The sequence below is a fragment of the Saimiri boliviensis genome, chromosome 1 (genome assembly GCF_048565385.1).
Source record: "Saimiri boliviensis isolate mSaiBol1 chromosome 1, mSaiBol1.pri, whole genome shotgun sequence".
NCBI classification, from domain to species: Eukaryota; Metazoa; Chordata; class Mammalia; order Primates; family Cebidae; genus Saimiri; species Saimiri boliviensis.
The window spans coordinates 232,817,412-232,844,749 of record NC_133449.1 but is presented as its reverse complement, the minus strand read 5'-3'; the positions used below and the strand labels follow the sequence as shown (position 1 = coordinate 232,844,749).

At 43.9% G+C, this 27,338-nt stretch overlaps 1 protein-coding gene across 1 annotated transcript in view; it reads left to right on the top strand.

Moving 5' to 3' along the window:
* Window positions 1–10,745: 10,745 nt before the first annotated feature.
* IQGAP2 (IQ motif containing GTPase activating protein 2) overlaps window positions 10,746–27,338 on the top strand; it is a 310,698-nt gene continuing 294,105 nt past the window's right edge. Inside the window, exon 1 of the mRNA XM_039477508.2 lies at window positions 10,746–11,131. Coding sequence (XP_039333442.2) covers window positions 11,086–11,131 — 46 coding nt within the window. The 5' untranslated portion in view covers window positions 10,746–11,085. The remainder of the gene's footprint in view (window positions 11,132–27,338) is intronic.

The window sequence follows — 27,338 nt, the reverse complement described above, 5'->3', positions numbered from 1 at the left end:
CTATAGTTCCACAATGTATTGCCAGTCACTAACCGATGTTAATTCTGTAAACCAATGAGAATTCTGAAAGAATGACTTTTATAATCACTCCCTTTCCTGATTCATCTTTTTCTTTAAAAACTTGAGCTTCTCTTTTGTTCTTTGGAGCGCTCCCCAAAGCAACTCGGAAGTGTGTCCCAAGCTGCAGTCCTCAATCTTGGCCCAAATAAACTATATTAATTTTGTCTCAGCTGCTTTCCTTCAGGCCAATAGAAAATCAGCAAGCTTTCAACAGCTATAACTTCCCGCACTGCTGTTTTGGACCCTTTGAGATTACTTGTTTTGTCTACTATTGTGGGAAATAAAAGCAAAATCTGGGAATTCCAGATGCTGACGTTTTCTTTTAAATCAAGGAAACAATAGAAATATAAATAGCAACCAAGGTAGTATTTGCTACTCAAAGTGTTACAGTAGGTAGTTAGAATGAGCAGGGCAGGAGAGGGTCCCCCACCCACAGCAGGAATGTCAGGTGATCATCAGGTGATGGTCAGGCAGTTGTTACACTGTCTCTCTAAAATAATAATCAGTTGCAGCCAAGGTAGTGTCCCAATAGATAGAAAAATCCTGAAACTGATGATCAGCACTGTCCCAATAAGATCTCGGGAGTTGGGCGAGGGGGCTCAAGCACGTGCACTAACAGGCAAAATGGCGGAGTTTAGCTGGTATATGACCTTTTAGGAACACTCAACTGGTAAGGGAAAAACGCCTCAAGTGAGCATGTCACAATTTCAGTAAACACTGTGCATGCAGCCCCTCCCAAATGCTGGCAGGCCACGGTGCATGTGGACGCCCAATCCCAGGGGAAGAATCATGAGAGAAAGAATGCAACCCCCTGAAAGCATGTCAATTTTTAAAACCCCAAGTCAAAGGTCACATCATGCACTTGAATTTCTCAAGGTGTCTTCTTGGCCTTCTTCCAAGTATCCTTTCCATCTTTCTGTTCCTGCTCTAAAATTTTTTAATAAACTTTCACTCCTGCTCTAAAACTTGCCTCGATCTCTCCCTCTGCCTTATACTACTCATTCTAATTCTTCCTTCTGAGGAGGCAAGAATTGAGATTGCTGCAATCCCATTCGAATTTGCCACTGCTAACAAAAGCAGAAAGAAGCTGGCCAGGCGCTGTGGCTCATGCCTGTAATTTCAGCACTTTGGGAGGTTGAGACAGGAGGATCACTTGAGCCCAGAAGTTTAAAACCAGCCTGGACAACATGGTGAAACCCCATCTCAGGCCGGGCGCAGTGGCTTACACCTGCAATCTCAGCACTTTGGGAGGCCCAGGTGGGTGGATCCTGAGGTCCGGAGTTCAAGATCAGCCTGGCCAACATGGTGAAACGCTGTCTCTCCTAAAAATACAACAAATTAGCCAGGTGTGGTGGTGCATACCTGTAATCCTAGCTACTTGAGAGACTGAGGCAGGAGAAGTGCTTGAATCTGGGAGGCACAGGTTGCAGTGAGCAGAGATCAAACCACTGCACTCTAGCCTGGGTGACAGAGCAAGACTCCATCTCAAAACAAAACAAAAAGAAACCCCATCTCTACAAAAAACTACAAAAAGAAATTAACCATGTGTGGTAGCACGCACCTGTAGTTCTAGCTACTCAGGAAGCTGAGGCAGGAGAATCACCTGAGTCTGGGAAGCCAAGGCTTGAGTGAGCCGTGATCATGCCATGGCAACAGAGTGAGACCATAACTCAAAAAGGGAGAAGCTGAGGCAGAAATAATGTAAGTAGAGAATTTATTTGGACCAAGCTTGAGGGTAACAACTTGGAAGCATAGATTCAAATTCCCCTGAATATTCACACCAATTAGCAGCAGTTACAGGTAGGCTTCTAAAGGAAAAGAAGAGACAGTTTCTAAATTGTTTACTAAGAATTACATTAAAATAAGCTATTGATTGGCTATATATTGTTCTTTGTATCATAAATTTCAGGAACATGAAAATAATGGGTAAAGCAGCTGTCAGGAATAAATTGACTATTTCTGTATTTATTTGTTTATTTTAAGACGGAGTTTCACTTTTGTTGCCCAGGATGGAGTACAATGGTGTGATCTCGTCTCACTGCAACCTCTGCCTCCCAGGTTCAAGCAATTCTCCTGCCTCAACCTCCTGAGTAGCTGGGATTACAGCCACCCACCACCACTTCCAGCTATTTTTTTGTATTTTTAGTAGAGACAGGGTTTCGCCATATTGGCCACGCTGGTCTCGAACTCCTGACCTCAGGTGATAACGCCTGCCTTGGCCTCCCAAAGTCTGGGATAACAGGTGTGAGCCACTATGCCTGGCCTTTAAAATGACTTTAAACAATTTCCCCCAAGCATGGAAGGGGGCATGAAGTCCCTTACTCATGTCTGTCTGGCCTGCATACCTCACAGAATTCAGACTGCTCTGAGCTATTTTTCTTTTCGCACAATAACACTGTATGGTATTTGATAGATGAATTCAGAGGAGGAAGCAAGCAAACTAAATTGCAAGAAGAAACAGTACAGAAATCACTCTTGCGACAATCCAGGTGTAAGATGGTGAGAGCTTGAATCAGAGTAGTGATGGGTGATGATGGAAGCCAAGAAGAAAGAAGAGACATCAGCAAAGGAGAGTGATATGAACAAAAAAATCACCAAGGATGAGGGACTAACTGGAAGCTAAGGAGTGATTCCAAAGGAATACAAAACGATTAAGGTTTTGAACCTAAGTGACTGAAAATGTATATATTAACAGGGTATGGAAATTAGAGGAAAGACATGTTTTAGTGGATGAAGAGCAAGGTGGAATTGAACGATTCTGGTTTGTTTGTGGAGTTTGAGGTGACAGTTTTATTTATGGTCTGACAAAATGCAGTCTTTGGTGATGTCTGCCTCCCTTGCCATGATATTCTTTGGTTCACTGTTGCCTTTTGCTCTTGGCCAGGGGCTGACCAGATCCAGATGTGAAGTTAACTCTTAACAAACAGTAACTGATCATTAGCAGCTGAGTAGCTACAGAAAGAAAGAAAGAAAGAAAGAAAGAAAGAAAGAAAGAAAGAAAGACCAGAAAGACTTGATTTTATTTTTATTAATATTTTTCCTTTTTCTTTACAGAATGGGGTCTTGCTATGTTGCCCAGGCTGGTCTCAAACTCTAGGCCTCAAGTGATCTTCCACCTTGGCCTCCCAAAGTCTGGGATTACAGGCATGTGCTACCATGCCTAGCCCAGAAAGACTTTATAATGAAGCAGGACCCACAAAAATAGGTAAGTAGTGCTTTATGACAGTGTGGCAATTTCTGCCTCGACAATAGGCCAGAGCTATGGTCAGCTCTTCATGAAGAGCTGTTCCTTGGTAAGTACGAACAGGAGGATAAGGAGTCACTAATCAATCCCAAAATGAAGATGCTGGTCATTAGCAGGTCTTAGCAGCCCCCTAGGAAGGAGCTGAGTTTTAGGGTAGAAGCTACAACTTTTTCAATAAATCAGAAACGCCTTCCTAGAAAGACTTATGTGTTTGCATATTCATATTGCCACCATCAACATCTCACTGGGGCCTTGTTTTGAAATAATATAGATTTGCCTGTATTGAGAAAACTTTAAACTTTAAAAAGTGGTAAACCAACAAACTAAGATATTATTTTTACTTTGAATATATTAACAGAATGCTTGTTCCTTAAAAAAAAATTGAAAAACATTCCAACAAAAGAAAGACATAGAGGATAAAACATTAAATACTTATGTACATATTCCTTGAATATAACAAATGTCATATTTTCTCTAGTTTTTAAAAAGGAAATTTAATGTTGTAGATATATTTGATATTCTTTGTCTATGTCCTTAGCTTCCATTCTCTTCCCTAATTTCTCAGAGGTTGTTTCTATTCTGAAATTGGCATGTTCTTCTTGTACATGTTTTTCATACTTTTACTATATGCATCTATCACAACAAATGTAATATTATTTCATGTGTTTATATTACGCATATATGGTATAACATTGTATTTATCATCCTCTTATTTTTATTTTATTTTATTTTATCTTATTGAGATGGAGTTTTGCTCTATCACCCAGGTGGGAGTGCAGTGGTGCAATCTTAACTCACTGCAACCTCCATCTCCAAGGTCCAAGTGATCCCCCCACCTCAGCCTCCCAAGTAACTGGGATTACAGGCACCCACCACTATGCCCAGCTAATTTTTGTATTTTTACTAGAGACAGGGTTTTACCATGCTGGCCAGGCTGGTCTTGGAATCCTGACCTCAAATGATCCACCCACCTTGGCCTCCCAAAGTGCTGGGATTACAGGTGTGAGCCACCGCACCCAGCCTTCTCTATCTTATTTTTATATACTCCAACGTCTCTCTATCCATTCTGCCACTACAGGCCATTTAGATTGTTCCATTTTTCTCTGGAATGAACATCCTCGTACATGTCTTCCTGTATGTGGAGGCTTTTCTAAAGCACCTTAATAGATGTGAAATTGCGGAGTTTCATGAAATGTACATATTTACTTTAACGAGAGATGATCAACTTATTCCTTGAAATGGTTGCTCAAAGTTACACCCCCGTTAACACTGTATGAAAGTTCCTGATTCCCCACACTTGTTAAACATTTAAACTTTGTCACCTAATGGTTGCTTTCATTTTTATTTCCTAATAAATTGTGAAGCTTCATTCAAAATATTCAAGGTCTCGTAGGTCACCTAGAAGTTTGTCTGTCATCAATCAATTAATACAGAATCTTCTAGAAGGGAATGTGTCAGGCAGGGAAGATTAAAGCTAGGACAATGAGCTACTGCCAAAGATAGATCAATTGAGATTAAGATAAAACATACTTGGAGTACAGTCAATGGGAAAGCATACGTGATTTCAAAACATTGTTTCAGAACAACTTTACAGGTATGTGGTAGAGAGCCCTTTAGTAAGTACCATTCATATTTTGTCTCATTCATGCATAGAAGACCAAGGAACTAAAAGGGATTAGCAGTAAAATTATAATCAGAATTATTGCCTGGATATCAAATGGTCCTCCAGGGTCCTAGTTCTTTGTCATGGCAAATAGATAATGGTGACTTGGGGTCCTTTGTAGTAGGTTCTTTAGTGTTCACCTGGGAAAAGACAACATGTATTTAGTAAAAGGTGAAAATGTTGAAACTCGTAGTTCAATTTACCAGTTTCTGTTGGGGAAATTGTGCGGACTCAGACAAACCCAGCTCTGCCATATACTACAGTCTCTATGAGTCTGTTGCTTTGCTGTTAAATAAGGATCACTCTATCTTCTTCCCAGAGTTGTTACCAGAATGAAAGTAACAAGTATTTCAAGTATATTGACTGGTGCGTATAATTTATCATAGTAAATTCATGATTGCAACAAAATAATTGAGCAGCTACTACATACCAGGCATTGCTACATATCCTGGACACACAGCAATGATAAATTAGACCAAGTTCCAGTTGTTAAGAAGCTTGAATTCCCCCTGGTATGGTGGTGGCTCATGTCTGTAATCCCAGTACTTTGGGAGACTGAGGCAGGAAGATTACTTGAGGTCAGGAGTTTTAGACCAGCCTGGTCAACATGGTGAAACCCCATCCCTACTAAAAATACAAAAATTAACCAGGCATGGTGGTGCATACCTGTAATCCCAGCTATTCTGGTGGCTGAAGCAGGAGGATTGCTTGAACCTGGGAGGTGGAGGCTGCAGTGAGCTGAGATTGCATGACTGCACTGCAGCTTGGGTGACAGAGTGAGATCTCATCTCAAAAAAATAAAAATAAGCAGCTCTCGTTCTAGAGAGGAATTACAAACAATAAACAATCTAATATACAATATGTCAGGTGATACATGCAATTGAGAAAATTAATGCAGTAATGCAGGATAAAGAAGATAAAGAATGGGGCTGAGCACAGTGGCTCACACCTGTAATCCCAGCACACTGGGAGGCGTGGGCAGGAGTTGAGACCAGCCTGACAACATAGTGGGACTCTTGCTGCAAAAAAAAATTTGTTATTATTATATTATTATTTTTAAAAGAAATGAAAGGGGACTACCTAAAAGTCAATGTTGCTTTCTCTTCCTGCTCTTTTACAGGCTACCCTGGGGATTGTCTTGACCTCACACCTTCTTAAACTGTGAAATGTGAAAAATAATAATGGAATTACATGTAGTGTATTTAATTGGCTAAAATTAAAGTCTAGACAGTGTTTCCAAACTTTGAATTGCTTAGAAAATGAAAAAAGAAAAAAGGCAAGATTGCTGACTTACTGATTTAACATTCATAAAATATTTGAAAATTGTCCCCAATTATAGGGTTTAGTGACATAAAAAGGATTTTCTTTTAAAAAGTATATATTGACAAAAATATGTACAGCAGAAAAACCAATGGGCAGAGACTCTCAGGAGGCCTGGAATGTCGTTTAGGTTCTATTTTTCCATGGCTGTGGAAATCATGCATCTCTCTCTACCTCAGTTTCCTTGGTTGTAAAATGATGCTAAGAAGCCATCATTCTATAGCGTTTCCTCTTCTAACACTACTACTCCCATTTTGTTTTTGAGAACTGAAACTAATTGTTTCATTCATTTCTGATTCTTTTAAATTTTTTTGTAAATTTCAGGTTGGACTGTAACAGTTTTCTTTTTAGACATAGGAGTCTCCTTTGCAATAAAGTGCGCTTTCTGTTTCTTTTCAGCATCTCTCTTTTTCTGGGAATGGGAACAAGTTACAAAACTTTAAAACCCAAGTACTCCCAGTACTTTGAAAACGGTTTGAATAATTTCTCTCCTATGATTTCCTCATTCCTCATTTCTGGTGACTGTCACTATTTTGTGTATACATGTTAAAATGATATTATTGGAAAATAACCAAATCATTTCAAAGCAAATAGAATATTAAAGTGTACTAAGATTTTTACTCAAACACACTTTTTCCCCCTTTTGATTCTCTTGATATAATCTGTTATTTTAAAAGTTGCATTTTCCCAAATACCTTTATTTTAACGTCTCAAAAGAAAACAGATGGGCCTTAAAAAACAATCAATTTTTTTTAAATAACATTGCTTAAAAATTGTTTTAGCATGTCTAGTCATTTATTAATGTTCTCTTTTGGTTTATATTAAAGAAGACAACCATCTTCTTGAAAAAGATTTTTTCACTAGATGGCCTTCATTTTTGTTTTTAATATTCCTGCAAGCACAATCAGATGAATCAGATGGCAAAGTAAGCTGACACATTGCCTTGTATCTGTTTGAATTATTCTCCAGTATCAAACCCGAAGAGAAAATAGTGCAGCATTCTGCAGGCAAGTTTCTCTTCTGAGATGCTGAGGTGAAGTGACTTGTGAGACGGTATTGTTACCCACTTGGTGCAGACCAAAATGCCCATTATTATTGTTATTTTTTAAGACAGAGTTTTGCTCTGTCACCAAGCCGGAGTGCAGTGGTGCAATCTCAGCTCATTGCAACTTCTGACTCCCGAGTTCCAGCGATTTTCCTGCCTCAGCCTCACACCCAGCTAATTTTTGTATTTTTAGTAGAGACAAGGTTTCACCATGTTGGCTAGAATGGTCTCCACCTCCTGACCTCATGATCCACCCACCTCAGCCTCCCAAAGTGCTGGGATTGCAGTAGTGAGCCACTGTGCCTGGCCCAAAATGCCCATGAATAATTTTAGCACTTGCAAAATAACAAGAGCACTTGCTTTTCCAATTTCCTCTTAGTCTTTAAGTTCTTCCTAAGATTACCCAGACAGAACCTTGACACCATCTCCGATCCTTTAAAGAGCTGACCAGCTAGAACATGAACTACTGCCCTCCCAATCACCTATCTATGCTTTAACCTTCACTTTCTAGTATTAACAGGTATTTACTTAATCTACTTCTTAGTGTGTGTGATATCTATACGTGTTGATGGCATCAACTTGTGTGTATCAAAACACCCCCTTCCTCTACCTTACTGATGTCAGGCTCATTGAGGCTCTTCCTCTCTCTCCAATCTCTGCCCAAACTCCTTCCATGGGGTGTCAACATCTCCAGGTTTGTCCCATCCCAACCTATCCTATAACCTGCTCCAATATTGACCTTCCGTAAACTTCCTTGCATTCTGCAGCGTCTGTACTCAAAACTTTTCAGAGTTCTTGAATGTTTCTACGATAATCTCCAGTCCTCTTAGCCAGACACTCAGGGCCCTTCACAACCTGACAACAGGGTCACTACTCCAATCCAGCCCAACCTTGGGCTCCACCCCATTGACTCTTTCCCTTGGATGCTCTCGATCCAGCTCTTTTTTTTTTTTTTTTTTTTTTTTTTTTTTTGAGACTGAGTCTTGCTCTGTCGCCCAGGCTGGAGTACAGTGGCGCAACCTCGGCTCACTGCAACCTCTGCCTCCTGAGTTCAAGCGATTCTTCTGCCTTAGCCTCTCGAGTAGCTGGGACCACAGGGGCGTGCCACCACACCTGGCTAATTTTTTTGTATTTTTAGTAGAGACGGGGTTTCACGGTGTTGGACGGGATCTCTTGACCTCGTGATCCGCCCGCCTCGGCCTCTCAAAGTGCTGGGATTACAGGCGTGAGCCACCGCACCGGGCCTACATCCAGCTCTTAACACACTTCCACCTCAACCACACTTTCAAACCCTATCACCTTCCTAAACCATTTTAGTTTACATCAATTTTCCCCCTATAAATATATAGACTACCCATTTATTTGGGCCCTAAATCATACACTCAAATGAAAATTGGTATATGTAAGAGCTTAATTGTTAATACTTGACAAATGGAACAACAGAGATGGAATGAACTTTAGATATCATTTAATTCAGCATCTCCTAACATGTAGGAAAATCCCCTTCCACATTTCTCTTCTGGGTGAATATTGATTGACAGGGTGCTGTGCCTCAAATGTGGCCATCTCACCTTTGAATTGTTCTTATAGTAAGAAGCGTCTGCTTTTTAAGAAAGGAAAACCCAGCTGGGCCCGGTGGTTCATGCCCGTAATCCCAGCAGTTTGGGAGGCTGAGGCAGGTAGAATACCTGAAGTCTGGAGTTCGAGACCAGCCTGATCAACATGGAGAAACCCTTCTCCACTAAAAATACAAAATTAGCCGAACGTGGCTGCGCATGCCTATAATTCCAGCTAAACAGGAGGCCGAGGCAGGAGAATCGCTAAAACCTGGAGGTGGAGGTTGTGGTGAGCCGAGATCACACCATTGCACTGTAGCCTGGGCAACAAGGACAAAACTTCTTGTGGGGGTGGGGGGTGGGAAGAAAGACAAAAGAAAAGAAAATTCCACTTATCCCATTCCAAACAGGTAAGAATCTAAAGGCATCAGGAAAAAAAATACTTCTCTTGCTATCTCGTGTGACTTGAAAGTTCCCTGTGTCCAGCTTGCGTCCCTGTGCGCATCTACTACTCACAGAGCCACTCTAAGCACGCTCTGCATATCAGCATCACCTGGCAGTTTGCTAGAAATTAGAAATGCAAATTCATGAGCCCCAGCCCAGACCCACTAAGTCGGAAATTCTGAGGGTGGAGCCCAAGAATCTGAGTTTCAACGTGTTTGAGAAGGACTGCATCGCCCATATGAAATGGAAAACAGCTGGTCATTTTCTGTATCCTTGCATAATAAAAAAAAAATGGTTAGTGTCACGGCGCCATCATTTCCTCAGAGAAATAATTTTAATTTTTTTAAAGACGGGGTCTTGCACTATCACCCAGGCTGGAGTGCAGGCGCAGTCACAACCCACTGCAGCTTCGTCCTCCCGGGCTCAGGCAATCAATCCTTCCACCTCGGTTTCCTGAGTAGCTGGGACTGCAGGCGCAGCCACCGCACCAGCTAATTTTAATATTTTTTTTGTAGAGACGGGGTCTCGCTATGCTGCTCCAGCTGGTCTGTACTCTTGGGCTCAAGGAATCCTTGTGCCTCGGCTTCACAAAGTGCTGGGATTACAGGCGTGAGCCGCCGCGCCCGGCTGTGAATAATTGCTTATCGCCCTCCCTCCGTTTGTTTTCCCCATCATCGGCATCCACCCACTCAATTGTCGAACAGGTGAGGGCACAGGTATAGAAGGGCCCCGCATTCCCTCCAGATTTTATCACGCTCAGGCACAAAGAGAAAAACAGCTCCTGGCGACCGCATGAAAACCCCGATTTCAAAACAGCCACATGCAGTTTAATTTCCTTAAAAGCTTGGCCGGAAAAGGTTTCTGCGGCTTGCGACCCCAGCTGGGCCGGAGCGACGGCTCTGCACTTCGGGGCGGGGGCGGGGGCGGGCACAAGGTGATCGGAGGGAGGGGGATGACTCGCGGTTGTGTTTTGAGTGGTTGCTTGGTTTATCTTTTTCCTCCAGCACACACACTCTCCCTGTATTTTGTAGACAAAAAGTGACAGAAGCAACTTTCGAAGCCAAAAAAAAAAACAAAAAAAACAAAAAAACAAAAAACGAAGAACAAAAGTCAACGTGCAGTCTCCCCAGAGGAAAAGGAACCGCGCTGTTTGTCCCTCAGTAACTGAGCAACACCCCGGACACCCAGGGCTGCCTGTGACTTCTGCGGTTTTCCTTGCACTTCTCCGCGTTGGTTCACTTCCACCCTCGAAACGCTCCAGAAGCGAGAAATCAGGCGGGGCGGCCGCCACCCCCAGGCCGCCAGCTGCGCGGAGGCCCCAGCCGCAGGGGGTCCCGGCCCCGCGTCCCTCTCGGCCCCTTCCCTCTCCCCCGGGGGAGAAGGGGCGGGTCCACGCGGCCTGGGCGCTGCGCCCGGCACGCGGTAGGGGTCGCTGCGTCTCGGCGCGCGCTCCCACCGCGGAGAATAACGGGGCCTGGCTGGAGGAGAAAGGAAACCTGCTGCGGGAGGCGGCGGCGGCCCGCCAGGGAGCGAGGGAGGAGAGTTCACTTTTACTCGAGTGTCAGCGCGCGGCGGCCGCGGCTGGCGCTGGCGAGAGAGCACCGAGGGAGCGGGTCGCCGATCTCGGGGCGGCCAGGGGAAAGCGGCGAGAGGCGGGATCCGAGCGCGCCGGCGGGGCGCAGAGCCCGCGAGCCTGGCCAGCGAGGGGAGCCGCGGGGGACGCGCCCCGGGCGGGCCCCCGGAAACTCGCAGGATGCCCCACGAAGAGCTGCCGTTGCTGCAGAGACCTCGCTATGGCTGTAAGTGCGCCGGGCGCGCGGGGCTCCCGCTGGCCTTGGGACCGCGTTGATGAAGCCGAGGGAGCCGGGTGCGCGGCTTGGCAAAGTTGGGAGCTGGAGTCGCAAAGGGCAGTGAACGGCGTTCCCCTTTCCCCCTCCCCCCAATTACTAATCTCCAGCTGGCAACTTGGACCCTCCACTCCGCATACGCCAACAGGGTGCGCGGGCAGTGTGGGGGCTGCGCTCCGGGACAGACCAGGTTGGGGTTTTAAGGGTATCAGGTGAGGAGTCTGCGGAGCTCCGGGCCGCCGCGGGCTGGGGCCAAGGGGTGGCGTAAGGAACCGGATTCTTCCAACCCAGAGGAGGTGGAAAGTTTGTTTGCTGTGGCTACAGGTGGGCACTCTGTAGTGCAAAGACGTCTTGACTGGAAGGGCGGGCGTCTCCTCCTGTCCCGCGCCCTCAGACTTCACCTGAGCCGCTAGAGCCGTTGGCCTCACGGCTGTTAGTCCCTCCCTGCAGAAAGCCCCCAACCCCTTTCCTCCTGGATCCTCTCGCGCCGGAGGATTGCTGTGTGGAGAGGTCGAGGCACTGGGCCCGGGGGAATCCCGTGGGAGCTCGGGTGACTTGAACGAGATGGTGTCGATTACCCAGCCAGGGGCTGCCCTCAGAAAGAGGTTGCTCTGGCCGACCGTGAGTGGATGGAGCCAGATTAGCACCAACCACGTGGCTTCATGTGCAGAGTTCAGAGTCCTAAACATGTGCCAGGAAGCATTTCCTTTAAAACAAATAGAAAGTTGGCCCGCTCTGTCTCTCCAAGGTGGCCCTGTCAGTGAACCCAAGGCCGAGGACCACAGGTTAATCTTTGCCCAGGCTGGCCTTGGTGGCAGAGGTACCAGGTTTGGATTAAGGTGGTGATACCTCCAGCAGGGTGTTTTGTTTGTGTGTGTGTGGTTTCTAGATGGTTCGTAAGGCCGCTGACTTGATTAACTGAAAAAGGGCTCCTCAGCTTGTGTATGCTCTTTCCCCTCCTCCCCCCGGGGGGTCGAAGATGAGAGGTTATCTTTCCTGTGTTACCCTTGCTGTGAGGCGGAGGCCTGAGGACTACAGCCTCTGTAGTCTAATGCACTCAGCAGTTGACTGAGACCCAGTTTTTTGCTCTTTGGTAAACCGCACAGACAGCAGAGCCCGTCGAGTTCTAGGAGGAACGCTGTGCTCATTCAGTGTGTGCAGTGCCAACTTCAGGTTGGTGGAAGTACTTTAACACTGTATTAACGTTTATTTCTAATTACAAGAAACAGAACATCAGTCCCTTATTTAAAACAACAACAACAACAACGCTATTGTTTATTTCTAATTACAAGAGGTGGAAGTACTTTAATGTGACAAGCTCTCAGAACATATGGTGGCTTCACTGTGTGAAATGATAAGATAACCACAAAGTTCTGTAAACGAGGTGAATCTATATGAGCAAATGGTTTCTTGTTACTACATGATTGATGTTGGCCCTCATTAGCAATACATAGTGCAAAATTTCCATGAATGTGGTACATTAATGCAGCATTTCTGTCAATCCTTGCATGTGTATCTGTGATGCTGCTTGATTTTCACCGAAGAAATCTGTGTTTTAAGTGCACTCCAGAAGCAGCTATTGAGGGAGTCCAGATCTGGCAAGCCTGAAGCCCACTCCACAGGGCTGCCTTCTTTGGAAATCTTCATCAGCTTTCCTCACCAAGATGGTATAAGGGGGTGGTGTTCCATCTCGTTGGAATCACTCCCAGTTACTTTCCCTCCGCTCATCAAGTGCTGGCATTCATTGGTCACTTAACACTGTCAAAAATGGAAAATATTTGGCAATGTTTCTTTCCAGACTTGTCACCCTGAAACATTAAGGCTTTAATATGACAGTTATGTCATTAAAATGAACACTTTTATAATTTTGGTTTGTGAATGGTGTGTGTTCAGTGTATTCATAACATGATATCTAGCAGAGTAGACTTTAGCGGTTAATAGGCATTACCTAACATTGCCTATTCAAGCAGAGGAGGGCTCTTTGGTGTGTTAGTATAATTTCTGGTTGTTGTTGGCTTTCTGAGCCTCCTGTCAACATGAGACTGGAAATAGTGCTGTGAGTTCTTCGTGGGAAGAGTAGGGAAGGATAACACAGGATTGTCCTTGCTCTGTTGTGTTCTAGGCCTGTGCTTTTTCTTGTTTATTGGTTTGGTAAGTAGCAGTTCAGTAAAACCCCAAATTATAACAAACAGGCTTTATCCCTAGCATTTAAAAACAAAGTGGCAATACATTGTTGTAATTTCAGTTCTAGTGCTGAACATTCTGAGTAAAAGATGTTTGAGACTGGGCTTTAAACACAACTTTTGGTAGTTTGAATTAGCTGTCTATTGCTTATTTTGGGTCTGGGCTTCTGTTCTGAAATCTCTCCTACCCACTTGAATTATCATTTAATTCAGTTTTGTTGTTGTTGTTTGTTTGTTTGTTTGTTTTTTAACTCAGCCAGCACTGTTAATGGTCTTTCTCCTCTGTACCAGGCTGAGCGTCTGTAAAAGGCCACATACTAAATTGCGCTTGAGGGATTTCTCCATGAGTTCTCCATGAGGGCTCAGACTCTTCCCAGGTTTCTGACAGATGCAAGATTGCTGAAGTCTCCCTGACTTGCACACAGGAGCACTGGATTGAAATTAAATAGACAGTTTTCGATTTAATTCCTGCTATTGTTGGCCACATCCTCCTGCAATCTGTGAAGTTGTTTTTGTGTAATGTTAATATTACAAACAAAGCTGAAACCATTCAGTAATGCAGTTCTGAAGGGAAGAGGTGGAAAAGGGAAGTGACAGTAGGTAGCCGTTTAAACTAATGCAGACATAAACATAGTATATACTATGTATTGTATATATAGTACGTTTCTGTACTCAACCAAATTCAGATGACTCTTATGCTTAGGTATAATTTCCAAATAACTTGTATTATTGTGATAAATTATGATGTATTTGCCAAATTAATTCCGAAAACACACTGCTGCCATGATCTGTCTTAACTTTTGTTCCAGTTACTTGAGAGTTAAAAACACCAGTGAGAGAAGAGGGGTTTGTGACTAGACAGATGACTTCACTTACCGCTGATAACCCAATCAACACTTAAGTGCCTACAGTTTGTCTCTAATGATTGCATAGGCAAGAGCTGTGGTTTTCTACTCTTTACAAGATTCAGAGCCTTCCTTCCCTGAGACACATTGTACAAAAAAATGGGGACTAATGTTTTACCGTTTGCTGCTTCGTTTTTTGTTGTTCTTTTTTTATTGCACTTTACGTTCTGGGGTACATGTGCAGAACACGGAGGCTTGTTGCATAGGTACATACATGGCAATGTGGTTTGCTGCCTCCATCCCCCCATCACCTACATCTGGCATTTCTCCCCATGTTATTCCTCCCCAACCTCCCCTGCTGGGCCGCTGTCCCTCCCTTGCCCCCACCAACAGACCCCAGTGTATGATGCTACCCTCCCTGTGTCCATGTGTTCTCATTTGTGTCCATGTGTTCTCATTGTTCAACACCCGCCTATGAATGAGAACATGCGGTGTTTGGGTGTTTGATTTTCTGTTCTTGTGTCAATTTGCTAAGAATGATGGTTTCCAGATTCATCTGTGTCCCTACAAAGGACACAAACTTATTGTTTTTTTGTGGCTGCATAGTATTCTATGGTGTATATGTGCCACATTTTCCTTGTCTAGTCTATCGTCGAGGGGCATTTGGGTTGGTTCCAGGTCTTTGCTATTGTAAACAGTGCCGTTATGAACATATATGTGCACGTGTTTTTATAATAGAATGATTTATAATCCTTTGGGTATATACCCAGTAATACTGTTCGCTTCTTTTTAAAAGTGCAGCCTAAATCCATAGGGGGTTCGGGGGAGAAGGGGGATTGAGAAAGATTCTGGTCGAGCTTTTTTTTTTTTTTTTGTGGCAGGATCTTGCTGTCTCTCCCAGGCTGGGGTACAGTGGTGCAGTCATGGTTCACTTGCAGCCTCAATCTCCCAGGCTCCAGCAATCCTCTTACCTGAGCCTCCTGAGTAGCTGGGACTACAGGTACACATCACCATACCCAGCTAACTTTTGTATTTTTTTTTTTTTTTTTTTTTTTTGTAGAGCTGGGGCTTTGCCATGTTGCCCAGGCTGATCTCCAGCTCCTGGGCTCAAGCAATCCTCCCTCTTTGGTCCCTCTAAAGTGCTGGGATTACAGATGTGAGCCACCATGCCTGACCTGATACTGTGAGCTTCTGAGTACTGCTCTCTGCTTTTTTCTGAGTGGTGAGGTTTCTAAATTACTTGGAAACTGGAGTTTTGGGATGGTTAGTGCAACTAAACGCTTATCCCTCTACAAGGACCAATCTGAGATGAAATTTAAGTTCTGAACTAGTTAAATCCAGTTGTGTAAAGGGGGATTGAATAAGTCTGTATTTAGCATAGCTCAGCTGTAATGTCCTATCAGTGCTTTCATTTGAATCACAGAAGGGTATATGCAGCCTTGTCTTTCGATACTGTCTTTGATAGACAAAAAGTCATGCCACTCCCTCATATGCTGGTGTTTTGGTTTTTTCAAAAGGATCTTTAAGGTCAACAGCTAAAGTGTTATTTTAGTATGCTTTTAACTTTAATTACACATGCTGTTAGCCAGAATGACTTGTTTGGGAGAGTTTAAGCTTGTAATACCGAGTTTGTTTTAGAATTTAGTGTTATTTGGGGTGTTAACCCCTTTTTCTCTAGGGAACCAATGACTTACTATTGCCCTTTGCCCTCCCACTCCACAAGCTTTTTAACAGCCCCTTCCATTTAAAATGCTGGGCATGGTGTCTTAACGCCTGTAATTCCTGCAGGTGAATTTTTTGGGAGGCTGAGGCAGGTGTGCATGAGGTCAGGAATTCAAGACCAGCCTAGCCAACATGGGGAAACCCTGTCTCTACTAAAAATACAAAAAAATTAGGCAGGGCACGGCAGCTCATGCCTGTAATCCCAGCAGTTTGAGAGAGTAAGGTGGGCAGATCAAGAGGTCAGGAGATCAAGACCATCCTAGTCAACATGGTGAAACCGCAACTCTACTAAAATACAAAAACTTAGCTGGGCGTGATGGTGTGCTCCTGTAGTCCCAGCTACTTGAGAGGCTGAGACAGGGGAATCGCTCGAACCCTGGAGGTGCAGAGAGCCGAGATCATGCATTTGTCTGGCAACAGAGCAAGACTCTGTCTCAAAAAAATAAAAATAAAAAATTAGCCAGATGTGGTAGTGCACGGCTATGATCCCAACTACCTGGGAGGCTGAGGCAGGGAATCCCCAAGTAGGGGAATCCCAAGCAGAGGGAATCTCTTGAACCGGAAGGCAGAGGTTACAGTAAGCTGAGATGGTGCCACTGCACTCCAGCCTGGGTGACAGAGCGAGACTGTCTCAAAAAAAAAAAAAAAAAGCGAGTATACAAACAGATCAATGTTTACCACATCTTCATGGTAACCAAAAGAGAAACAAAGGCTACTCAGCATCTGATTTGATAGGGTCAGGTTTGTCCTACAGGGCAGCCATTTTAATATGGAATATTAATATGGAATATGAAACGAAGGTTTGTGAATTTACCAAGGACTGGGTGCTTTTCGTGTGTTACTGCTTTCATCAGCTCATTATGACCTTTGAGAGGGCCAGTGGTTTTCTCACTTCACAAGGAAGCTGAAACCCCTGGTACTGTCTCAAAGCCACGCTGCTAGCTGGTGGCAGGGGAGCTTGGAAGTAGCACTGTCAGATCCTGGAGACTTTCCTCATTGGCAGTTGCCAGTTTGCTGCCCCTGAATCATGAATGTTCACCCCTTCTATGTCTTTCAGGTGTTTGTCATGATTCTCTTAAAATATAGAAACCTCTAGCTATTTATGCTGGATGTGGTGGTATACACCTGTAGTTACAGCTGCTTGGGAGGCCGAGGCAGGAGGATCAAGATTTCTAGGCTGTAGTGTGCAGTGATCACACCTGTGAATAGCCAGAGCTCTCCAGCCTGGACAACATAGTGAGATCCCCCTCTCCTCTCCTCTCCTCTTCTCTCTCTCTCTCTCTCTCTCTCTCTCTCTCTCTTTTTTTCCTTTGAGATGGAATTTCACTGTGTCACCCAGGCAGGAACGCCATGGTGAGATCTGGGCTTACTGCAACCTCCACCTCCTGGGTTCAAGCAATTCTCCCACCTTAGCCTCCCAAGTAGCTGGGACTACAGGAGTGCACCACCACATCCAGCTAATTTTTGTATGTTTTAGTAAAGATGGGGTGCACCTGGCGCGCACCACTATGCCAGGCTAATTTTTGTGGTTTTTTTTTGTAGGATGGGGTTTCATCATATTGGCCAGGCTGGTCTTGAACTCCTAGGCTCAAGTGATTTGCCTGCCTCAGCCTCCCAAATTGCTAGTATTACAGGCATGAGCCACCGCACCCAGCCTTACATGGGCTTTTTATAGAGTATATCTAAGCTTTATGAAAAGATTTAATATATATTCGGAGACATCCCATCTCTTACTGTGAGGTGCTGAAGTGAAAGAAAGGCTTTTCCATAATAATATAGTGACATGTGCCCCAATGATTGCAAACAGGATAATTTGTAAAACATACTTTATTGCATACACTGGCCATACCTTAAAGGCTAGGATTGTTGAGAAATGAAGTCAAAACTCGCAGTAGTATGGCCGACCCGCAAGCTGATACTTTGTCACCTTATTGCCCTATTTTATTTTTCCTCTCTTGAGAGGCAATATGGTAGTGATAAAATGGCAAAAGCTTTGGAGTTGAATAGACTTCCATTGCCTGCCTCAGTAGCCCTGAGATTTTCTCCAGTACCTTGAGAGGTGTGTGGAAATGATGTATCCATAGAGGTGGCTGCTGTGGTTCTTGGCACATGGTGCTAAACAAGTTGTAATTGTTTCAATTAATTGAGCACCTAATACTAGCAAAATATTGCAGTGAATGAAATGCCACTTAGCTGCTGACAGCTTACCAGAGAATCTGAGTGACAAGTAAAAATGCGTATACTTTTAGTGCCCTTCCGAGTTCTGTGGAAAAGAAGATAATGAGAATGTTGGATTTGGATGGAGACAATGGGAGGGCTTCATGAAAGCTGTGAATTTGAAATGACCTTGAGGAAGGTCAGAGGAAAACCTGAAAGGCATGCTAGTATACTTGTAGTGTGGGTAGTTTGGAGGGGTGGCCACTTAGGATGTGTGGATAGACTCTGGGGACGGGAGGTAAGGGACATACTGTGGAATCTTCTATTATGTAGGCAATAAGGGACAACTGGAGCTGTCCTGAGGAGAGGCACCTGATGCAACCCCACACTGATGTATCCTCTTGTTTTTTGAGATGCTTTCAAAAAACAACACCCCAAATTTTGCATTAGAGACATGGCTGAATGGCCCAGTGAAGTGAGTGATGGGGAGGCAGGTGTGGCAATACTTACGGATGGGAGCATTTGGTGCTCTCTCTCCCGGCTGCCCAGCAGCCCTTCACTGTGCTTCTGGGTTTGGCTGTGTCTTTTGGATGAACAGCTTTGCTGGATGGTTTTGCCCATGATTAGTGAATTCTCTAAAAACAGACAAAAAAAACAAAAAAACAAGTTGTACTTAGAGCAGGGCAAGGATCTTGACAACTGAATTCTCCAGGGGGTAGGGTTTCTCCCACCCCCTTTTTCCTTACTCTCTCCATCCACTGTGGCAACGTTTACCTTTCAGATTTCACTGATTTACTGTCCTGCAACGACCAGCATCCCAGTTTTGTTGAAGAATGACTTAGACTGTGTTTCCAACTCACTGGCAATTGCCTGAAGAACTTTCACTTAGACTTTGTGTGGGATTTTACTAAGCTCTAATTGGACTTTCCTTTAATTTTATAATCGTGTATTATGTATAACTTCTTCCTGTCAAGGTGCCTAAGAGGAGCTGACAGCTGTTTATTTAGTAAATGCAGTGGGTTTCAAAGCAGTTTCTGGAGCAGCAGCAGCAGCAGCAGCAGTGGAGCATTGCCTGAGAACTTGTAGAAGAGGCAGATGCCCAGGCCCCACTCAGACCTGCCAAATCAGAAACTCTGCAGCAGGGCCAGCAGTCTGAGTTCTAACAGGCCCTCCAGGTGATTCTGATGCACTAGAGCATCAGAAGGCTAAAGAGGCATTTCTGATATCATAGTTACTCTTCACAGTGCTTGTAAGTTTTTGTCAAGTAAGTGAAAACACATGGATATGTTATGGACCGCTTTATTTACAGTATCTCTTGAATGTTTGATTTGTAAACCACATACTAACCCAGGCCTTGATTACTTTACAGGTTCATGTTTATTTTATAGAATTCATTTTGGTATGGCTTTAAGTTTGCTTTTCTTCCTTGTGGGAAGCAAATGTGATTTGGAAGCGCTGTGGTTTGACTGTATTCCCCAAAGTTCATGTGTTGGAATACAATCCCCAATGCAATAGTGTTGGGAGGTGGACGGTAATGAGAGGCGATGAGGCCACCAGAGTTCTGCCCTCGTGACAGGTTAATGTTGTGAGAGTGGGTTCTGTAAAAGGATGAGTTTCACCTCCTTCTTTCTCTCTTTCAGCCATGTGATTCCTTTTACCATGTTAGGGTGCAGTGAGAAGGCCCTTACCAGATGCAGGCCCCTCAGTCTTGGACATGCTAGCCTCCAGAACTGTGAGGAACAAATTTCTTTTTCTTTTTTTTTAATAAAGACAGGGTTTCACCATGTTGGCCAGGATGGTCTCGATCTCTTAACCTCATGATGTGCCCACCTCGGCCTCCTAAAGTGCCGGGATTACAGGCATGAGCCACCACACCGGGCCCAAATTTCTTCTTTTGAGACAGAGTCTTGCTCTGTCGCCCAGGCTGGAGGGCAGTGGTGCGATCTTGGCTCACTGCAACCTCTGCCTCCCAGGTTCAAGCAATTCTTCTGCCTCAGCCTCCTGAGTAGTTGAGAATACAGGTATACACCACCACACCCAGCTAATTTCTGTATTTTTAGTAGAGATGGAGTTTCACCATATTAGTCAGACTGGTCTCAAACTTCTGACCTCGTGACCCACCCACCTCAATCTCCCAAAGTGCTGGGATTACAGGTGTGAGCCACCGTGCCCAATTCTAGCCCTATTTTCTCTTGAGAATGAGAAAATTCTTAAGTTATCTATATGGAAATAGTTACATCTATCAATTTGGGTGGGAACCAAATTAATCCTTGTCTATGTATACTTAAAAACCTAATATAGGCTGGGTGCGATGGCTCAAGCCTCTAATCCCAGCACTTTGGGAGGCCAAGGTGGATGGATCACAAGGTCAAGAGATCGAGACCATCCTGGCCAACCTGGTGAAACTCCTTGTCTCTACTAAAAGTACAACAATTAACTGGGTGTAGTGGCATGCTTCTGTAGTCCCAGCTACTGAGGAGGCTGAGGTAGGAGAATTGCGTGAACCCAGGAGGCAGAGGTTACAGTGAGCCTAGATCATGCCATTGTACTCCAGCCTGGTGACACAGTGATACTCCATCTCAAAAAAAAAAAAATAAAGAAAAATCTAACATGTTCTACTTTTTCCAGATATAGTTGGGGAGGGGAGAATATTTGGGTTTCTGTGTTGCATATTTGCCAACTTACAAGGGGGTCTTGGAGGTGCCACTCTGAAGTTACCAAGCATTCTCTTATTTCATTTAGGCTTCCAAGTTGAAGTTGGTCATTGCTGCTGCTGCTTGTCTAAAAGTCTGAGCATTTGTCATGCTATCTAGATGAGAAGAAACTACTTGAAATGTGTCTAAATCTTTCCACTTGCTTCAGAACGTAGAGTTTGACTTAGCTGTCAGGGTCAGCCAACTTTGCGGTCAACCCAGTCCTGTGGGAGTTTAGAAGGGAGATGAGGAAGAGGAAGTATACTTGGTACACTGGGTTCAGCTAACATCCCTCAGGCCTCACCGCCTCTACAAAGTTAATGGAGCTTTGTGTTCATAAGCTCAGTAAAGCTCAACTGAGAGGACTAACTGGAATGTTGGAGCATTAGGAATCGAAAACCTGGGCCGCAACTCATGTGCCCACTTTTTAAAAATTCTAATACATTTCATATAAATGTTTGCTAATAACCACTCTATTCCTCACCTCCCCCAAAAAGGACCATTGTAATCAGCCAGGCTTGGTCCTTGAGATTGTCGCTTTTCTGTTCTTTGCCCCAGTCCTAGATGAAGCAGGCCTCTTGGGGTGGGATGAGAAGCCTGGTAAGATAGTCCCCTAGACGGCCCCGTGAAATATGACTTTCCATTCGCCTACTCCCTCAACTGTGCTTGCTCATGCAAGATCTAGTAAGGCAGCCCACCACAGCCTTGCTGCATGCTGAACTCTTAAGAAATTGTCCAAGAACTGGTAGTTACAGAGCCAATACAAGCATGCTGTTGCTCTCCATTCTGTTCTTTACTGATGAGTTTTATTTTTCAAAGGAAACAGAGACACATTAATTTGTAAAGAATATATAAGGCTGGGCGTGGTGGCTCAAGCCTATAATTCTAGCAATTTGGGAGGCTAAGGCAGGAGGATTGCTTAAGGCCAGGAGTTCAAGACCACCCTGGACAACATAGCAAGAGCATGTTTATACAAAAATGAAATCAAGAAGAATATATAAAGATAATCTTTTTCTCCATGAGAGCCAGGGTCACCTGAGGCCCTTCCCTGCTTTGGCACTGATTCTGGCGACAGTCTCATAGCTTTCTTCCTCAGTTCTCCAGTCTAATCTTTGCTATTAGTTTGAATTGGCTAAAAGTTTGGAGGTTGTGCTTGCTTATTCCTCTTCAGTGTGGACTCTGCCTGTAACTTTTCATGTTGGATTAGGGGACCTCTGAGAAAGAAATAGAGCTTATAACGTGCTTCTGTGTTGCAGTTTTGATATCTCTGAAAATGTGTACCTTGCTCTGCTAAATAGGACAAATAAGACAAACCAAACAGGGAGAGACATCCTCAACCTGTGGACATGTGAATATTTCTAGATGGTTATGCAAATATCTTTTTAGAAGTTGCCTTTGGGAAGAGGGACTGAGGGCAGGAGTGGGAATATGGTCCAAAATAGTTTTTACTATCTGCTGTATTACTGTTTGAAAAAATAAAGTACATGTGTGTTTTTGAAAAATATGGTTCTACATTTATTATTCTGAGAATAATGTGGACAAAATAGAACAGCAGTAAAATCCACGAGGAATCGGGACTATATCTTTTGGTCAGTGCTGTGTCCCCACTGTCTGGTACATAAGCCAACAAGTCAGCAGTGATTCTGTGTAGGTAATGAGATATTTGGTGATCGATATTTTTTTCCTCTTCTTCAAATTTTTAGCTATACATGTTTTTATAGTTAGACTATAAAAGTTAAGTTAGAAAAATTGTAACAGTTACCGTTTGCTGCTCAAGATACAAAGATCCCTTCAGCTACAAATTCTGCCTTATGAAAATTACTGTGAAAGACAGATCTGTTATTGGAAGGATTCAATGGCAATATAATTTCTCAAGTGTGTATGTGTGTACATGCATAGATAGAGAATGAGGGACAGAAACGTTAAGAGGCCCAGGACTCTATAGTTGTGAAGCTGTTGCAGTTAATAATTTGTGAAAGGGGCTGGGCATGTTGACTCACACCTGTAGTTGCACCACTTTGGGAGGCGAAGGCAGGCAGATCACTGGAGGCCAGAAGTTGAAGAACAACCTGACCAATGTAGCGAAACCCTGTCTCTACTAAAAATACAAAAAAAAAAAAAAAAAAAAATTAGCCAGGCCTGGTGGCGTGCACGTGCAATCCCAGCTATTCCAGAGGCTAAGGCGAGAGAATCCCTTGAATCCAGGAGGCGGAGGTTGCAGTGAGCCGAGATCATGCCACTGCTCTCCAGCATGGGCAACAGGGTGACTGTCTCAAAAAAAAAAAAAAAAAAAAAAAAAAAAATTGTGAAAGGAAAGTGTGTAGGAAGCAGACCTGTAAAAGGTAGTAATGAGTCAGCTAGTGTCCATGGAGAAAATAAAGGTTGTGACATAAAAGTGGATTGTTCTCTTGACTCACAAAGTGAACTCTGAAAAGCCTGTGAAGAGGTGAACCACTCATGACCATTCCCTCATTCAACAGGAGTTGCTAGATGGCATTTATAAGATGGAATTGACATAGGGTTTATGACCAGATGCCTTCAGGGGTCAAATGTGACCACAGCTTTTTTAAGTAATAGGAAGCTTTGGGGTGTCTTTCAGCTGGAGAATGCATTTGCTACCTTAGTCACTCAAATTGGAAGGAAAACATTTGTGAGCAATGTATAGGCAATACAAGATAGATTAGTCTTGTTTGGCCTCTTGGAAGCTGCCACTGCCCTCAGCATCATGCTGTAAAACGGAGGTAGCTATGGAAGTAATGTCACCTAGACCAATGAGAGACAAGCGCTGTGATAGCAAGACTAGCATCTGATGACCTAGACTGAGGTGCCACTTACCGTGTGACATCGCATATAACTTCTTTGAGCTCTTTTTTATTTCTGGAGACAGGGATCTTGCTCTGTCACCCAGGCTGGAGTACAGTGGCATCATCACAGCTCACTGGAGCCTCAACCTCCTGGGATCAAGTGATCCTCCTGCTTCAGCCTCTTGAGTAGATGGGATGACAGGCATGCACCATCATGCCCAGCTAATTAAAAAAAAAAATTATTTTTTGTAGAGACAGTCTTGCTATGTTGCCCAGGCTGGTCTGAGCTGCTTTCTAAATTCGAAAAATAAGTTTATGTGTACCCTACCTCAAAAAGGGATGAGGTATGGGAGATTGCTCTGAAAATTGTTCAAGTATGTGTGTGTCTACATTGGGGAGGGATTTGCCACTTATTTGAGTAATCCTTTGATGTAGTTTTATTAGTGTTGAAAAGGGTTTATCATTTAATCATTACCTCAAAGGCAGTGCTACCTTAGCTTTGTGACATCTGCTTTAAAATTATTTATTTATTTATTTATTTTTGAGATGAAGTCTTGTTCTGTCACCCAGGCTTGTGGTGGTGGGATCTCGACTTACTGCAACCTCTACCTCCTGGGTTCAAGTGATTCTCCTACTTCAGTTTCCTAAGTAGCCGAGATTACAGGCCTTTGCTGCCATGCCCAGCTGATATTTGTATTTTTAGTAGAGACAAGATTTCCCCATGTTGGCCAGGCCAGTCTCAAATTCCTTACCCAAAGTGATCCACCCACCTCGGCCTCCCAAAGTGCTGGGATTACAGGCATGAGTCACCATGCCTGGCCTATTTATTTATTTTTTGAGACAGGGTCTGGCTCTGTCACCCAGGCTGGAGTGTAGTGGTGTGATCTTGGCTCACTGCAACTTCCACTTCCCGGGCTCAAGCCATTCTTCTACCTCAGTCTCCCAAATAGCTAGGATTACAGGTATGTGCCACCATCCCCAGCTCATTTTTGTATTTTTAGTAGGAGATGGGGTTTCACGATGTTGCCCAGGCTGATCTTGAACTCCTGAGCTCAAGTGATCTGCTTCCCTCAGTCTCCTAAAGTGCTGGGATTACAGGTATTTGCCATCATGTCTGGCTGATATGTGCTTTTTTTTTTTTTTGAAAGGATGTTTGAAATGAGATTTTCCCGGCCCGGTGCAGTGGCTCATGCCTGTAATCCCAGCACTTTGGGAGGCTGAGGCAGGTGGATCACGAGGTCAGGAGTTCGAGACCAGCCTGACCAACATGGTGAAAGCCTGTCTCTACTAAAAATACAAAACTTAGGCAGGTATGGTGGTGGGTGCCTGTAATCCCACCTATCCCAGAGGCTGAGGCAGGAAAATCACTTGAACCTGGGAGGCAGAGGTTGCAGTGAGCTGAGATTGTGCCACTGCACTCCAGCCTGGGTGACAGAGTGAGACTCCATCTCAAAAAAGAAAGAAAGAAAGAAAGAAAGAAAAAAATCAGATTTTCCTTTCTCTTGCAACTTGAAAGGCAACCTTTTGCATTTCGGTAGCAATATCTTTGAGATGTAACTTTTCTGAATACTAATACATGATTTCTAGCCAGATTCTTCCTTGTCCATTTTAGCATATCTTTTACTAGGAAGTGTGAATTTTGAAAACACAAGTTAATAGTAAGAATCTCTGGACTGAGGCTGGGCACAGTGGCTCACGCTTGTAATTCCAGCACTTTGGGAGGCAGATGGGAGGATTTCTTGGGAGGATTTCTTGAGCCAGGGAGTTTGAGGTCAACCTGGGCAATGTCAGGAGACTGTTTTTGTAAAAAAAAAAAAAAAAAAAAAAATTTAAAAATTAGCTGAGCATGGTGGCATGCGCCTCTGCTCTCAGCTACTCAGGAGGCTGATCCAGGAGGATTGCCTGAGCCCAGGAAGTCAAGGCTGCAGTGAGTTGTGATCGTGCCACTGCACTCCAGCCTGAGTGACAGAGTGAGACTCCTTCTCAAAAAGAAAAAAAAAAAAAATCTCTAAATTGAAAAGACTTTAAGGGTAGTTTCTTTGAGACCCATGGTGTAGGAGAATATTTCATCAAGGGAAACTACTATGCTAGGGAGGGGGCATCTGTATTTTTAATACTGGAGGATAAAGCTTGGGAAGGCAATTTCTGTTTCCTAATCTGATGACAGAGATCATTTCTTTATAAAGCTTATGGCTTATTCTTAGGAAAAGTAGGGGCGGGGGAGTGTGGAAGATAGTGTGGCTGGAGTCACTTAAGTCTTGAGAAGGTTTCCTCAAGGTTTCCTAGGGCTGCTGGGTGTCAACAGCAGGCCAGCTTCCTAGGTCAATTGCACGTCCTTGACTACTATCCATGCCAGCATAATATCCCATCTTGGATTAGATAGCATTTAATTAATAGTTGTCAACCTGGCTACTCCAGGAGAGCTTTACCAAGAAAATGCATGTTCCCTGGATATCATCACCATATCCTCTATTTATTTGGGGATAGAATTCTGGCAGAGATGTCTTCATTTCAATATTTGTTTGTTTATTTATTTATTTATTTGACAAGGTCTGGCTTTCTTTCCCAGGCTGGAGTACATTGGCATGATCTTAGCTCACTTTAGCCTTGAACTCCTGGGCTCAAGCTATGCTCCCAAGTAGCTAGGACTACAGGCATACACATCACACTTGGCTAATTACAAAAAAATTTTTTTGGTTGAGACAGGGTCTCAGTAAGGCTTTTTTGTTTTGTTTCATTTTGTTTGAGATGCAGACTCACCCTTGCTCAAGCTGGAGTATAGTAACATGATCTCAGCTCACTGTAACCTCTGCCTCCCAGGTTCAAGCGATTCTCCTGCCTCAGCCTCCCAAGTAACTGGGATTATAGGCACATGCCACCATGCTCAGCTAATTTTTTGTATTTTTGGTAAATACTGGGTTTCATCATGTTGGCCGGGCTGGTCACGAACTCCTGACCTCAAGTGATCTCCCCACCTCGGCCTCCTAAAGTGCTGGGATTACAGGTGTGAGCCACTGTGCCTGTCCTCACTCGGGTATTATTTTGCTTTGTTCTTCTCTTTTGTTTGCATTTTAATTTTCAAGCTCTCAAAACCTCAAAGAAGAAAGTTACAATGAACATCCATTCCCTTCACTTAGCTTTACCACCTGTTAACATCTTGCCACACCATTCCATCTACAGACAGACAGCTCACCCCTCATCCCCTTGGGATAGCTCACCCCTAAATCCTTCAGCACACGTCTCACATAATGAGAAGAAGGACATTCTTCTCTCCAGCCTCATCCTCAGTGTTGCCATTCCTCTGTGTTCAGTTCCGTTGTTCAATATAAATTCCATGCTATGATTTCCCCTGCTTTGCTTTCTAGTCGTGTTTTAGGATCCAGGTAAGTTTCTCCCATTGCCTTTGGCTGTTATGCCTCAAGGCCTTCCCCAGACTGGAACAGTGGTCCCACCGTCCTCTCAGTGCAGTGACCCTGAATCCCCTGAGGAGTCCAGGCCAGTTTCTGCCAGGTGCATCACATCAGGGGCCACAGTGTCCAGTGTCCAACCTCCCACTACTGGTGATGAATAGTTATTTTTAAAAACCTCCCTAGGAGATTCCAATATGCAGCCAGGTTTGGAAATTCATTGAATTAAGTAAATCTACTCTACTTTATTTCTATGTGTTTTGTTGTGATAAAATACACATAAAATTATTCTAACCATTTTTCAGTGGACAGTTCTGTGTCATTAAGTACATTCACACTGTTGTGTAA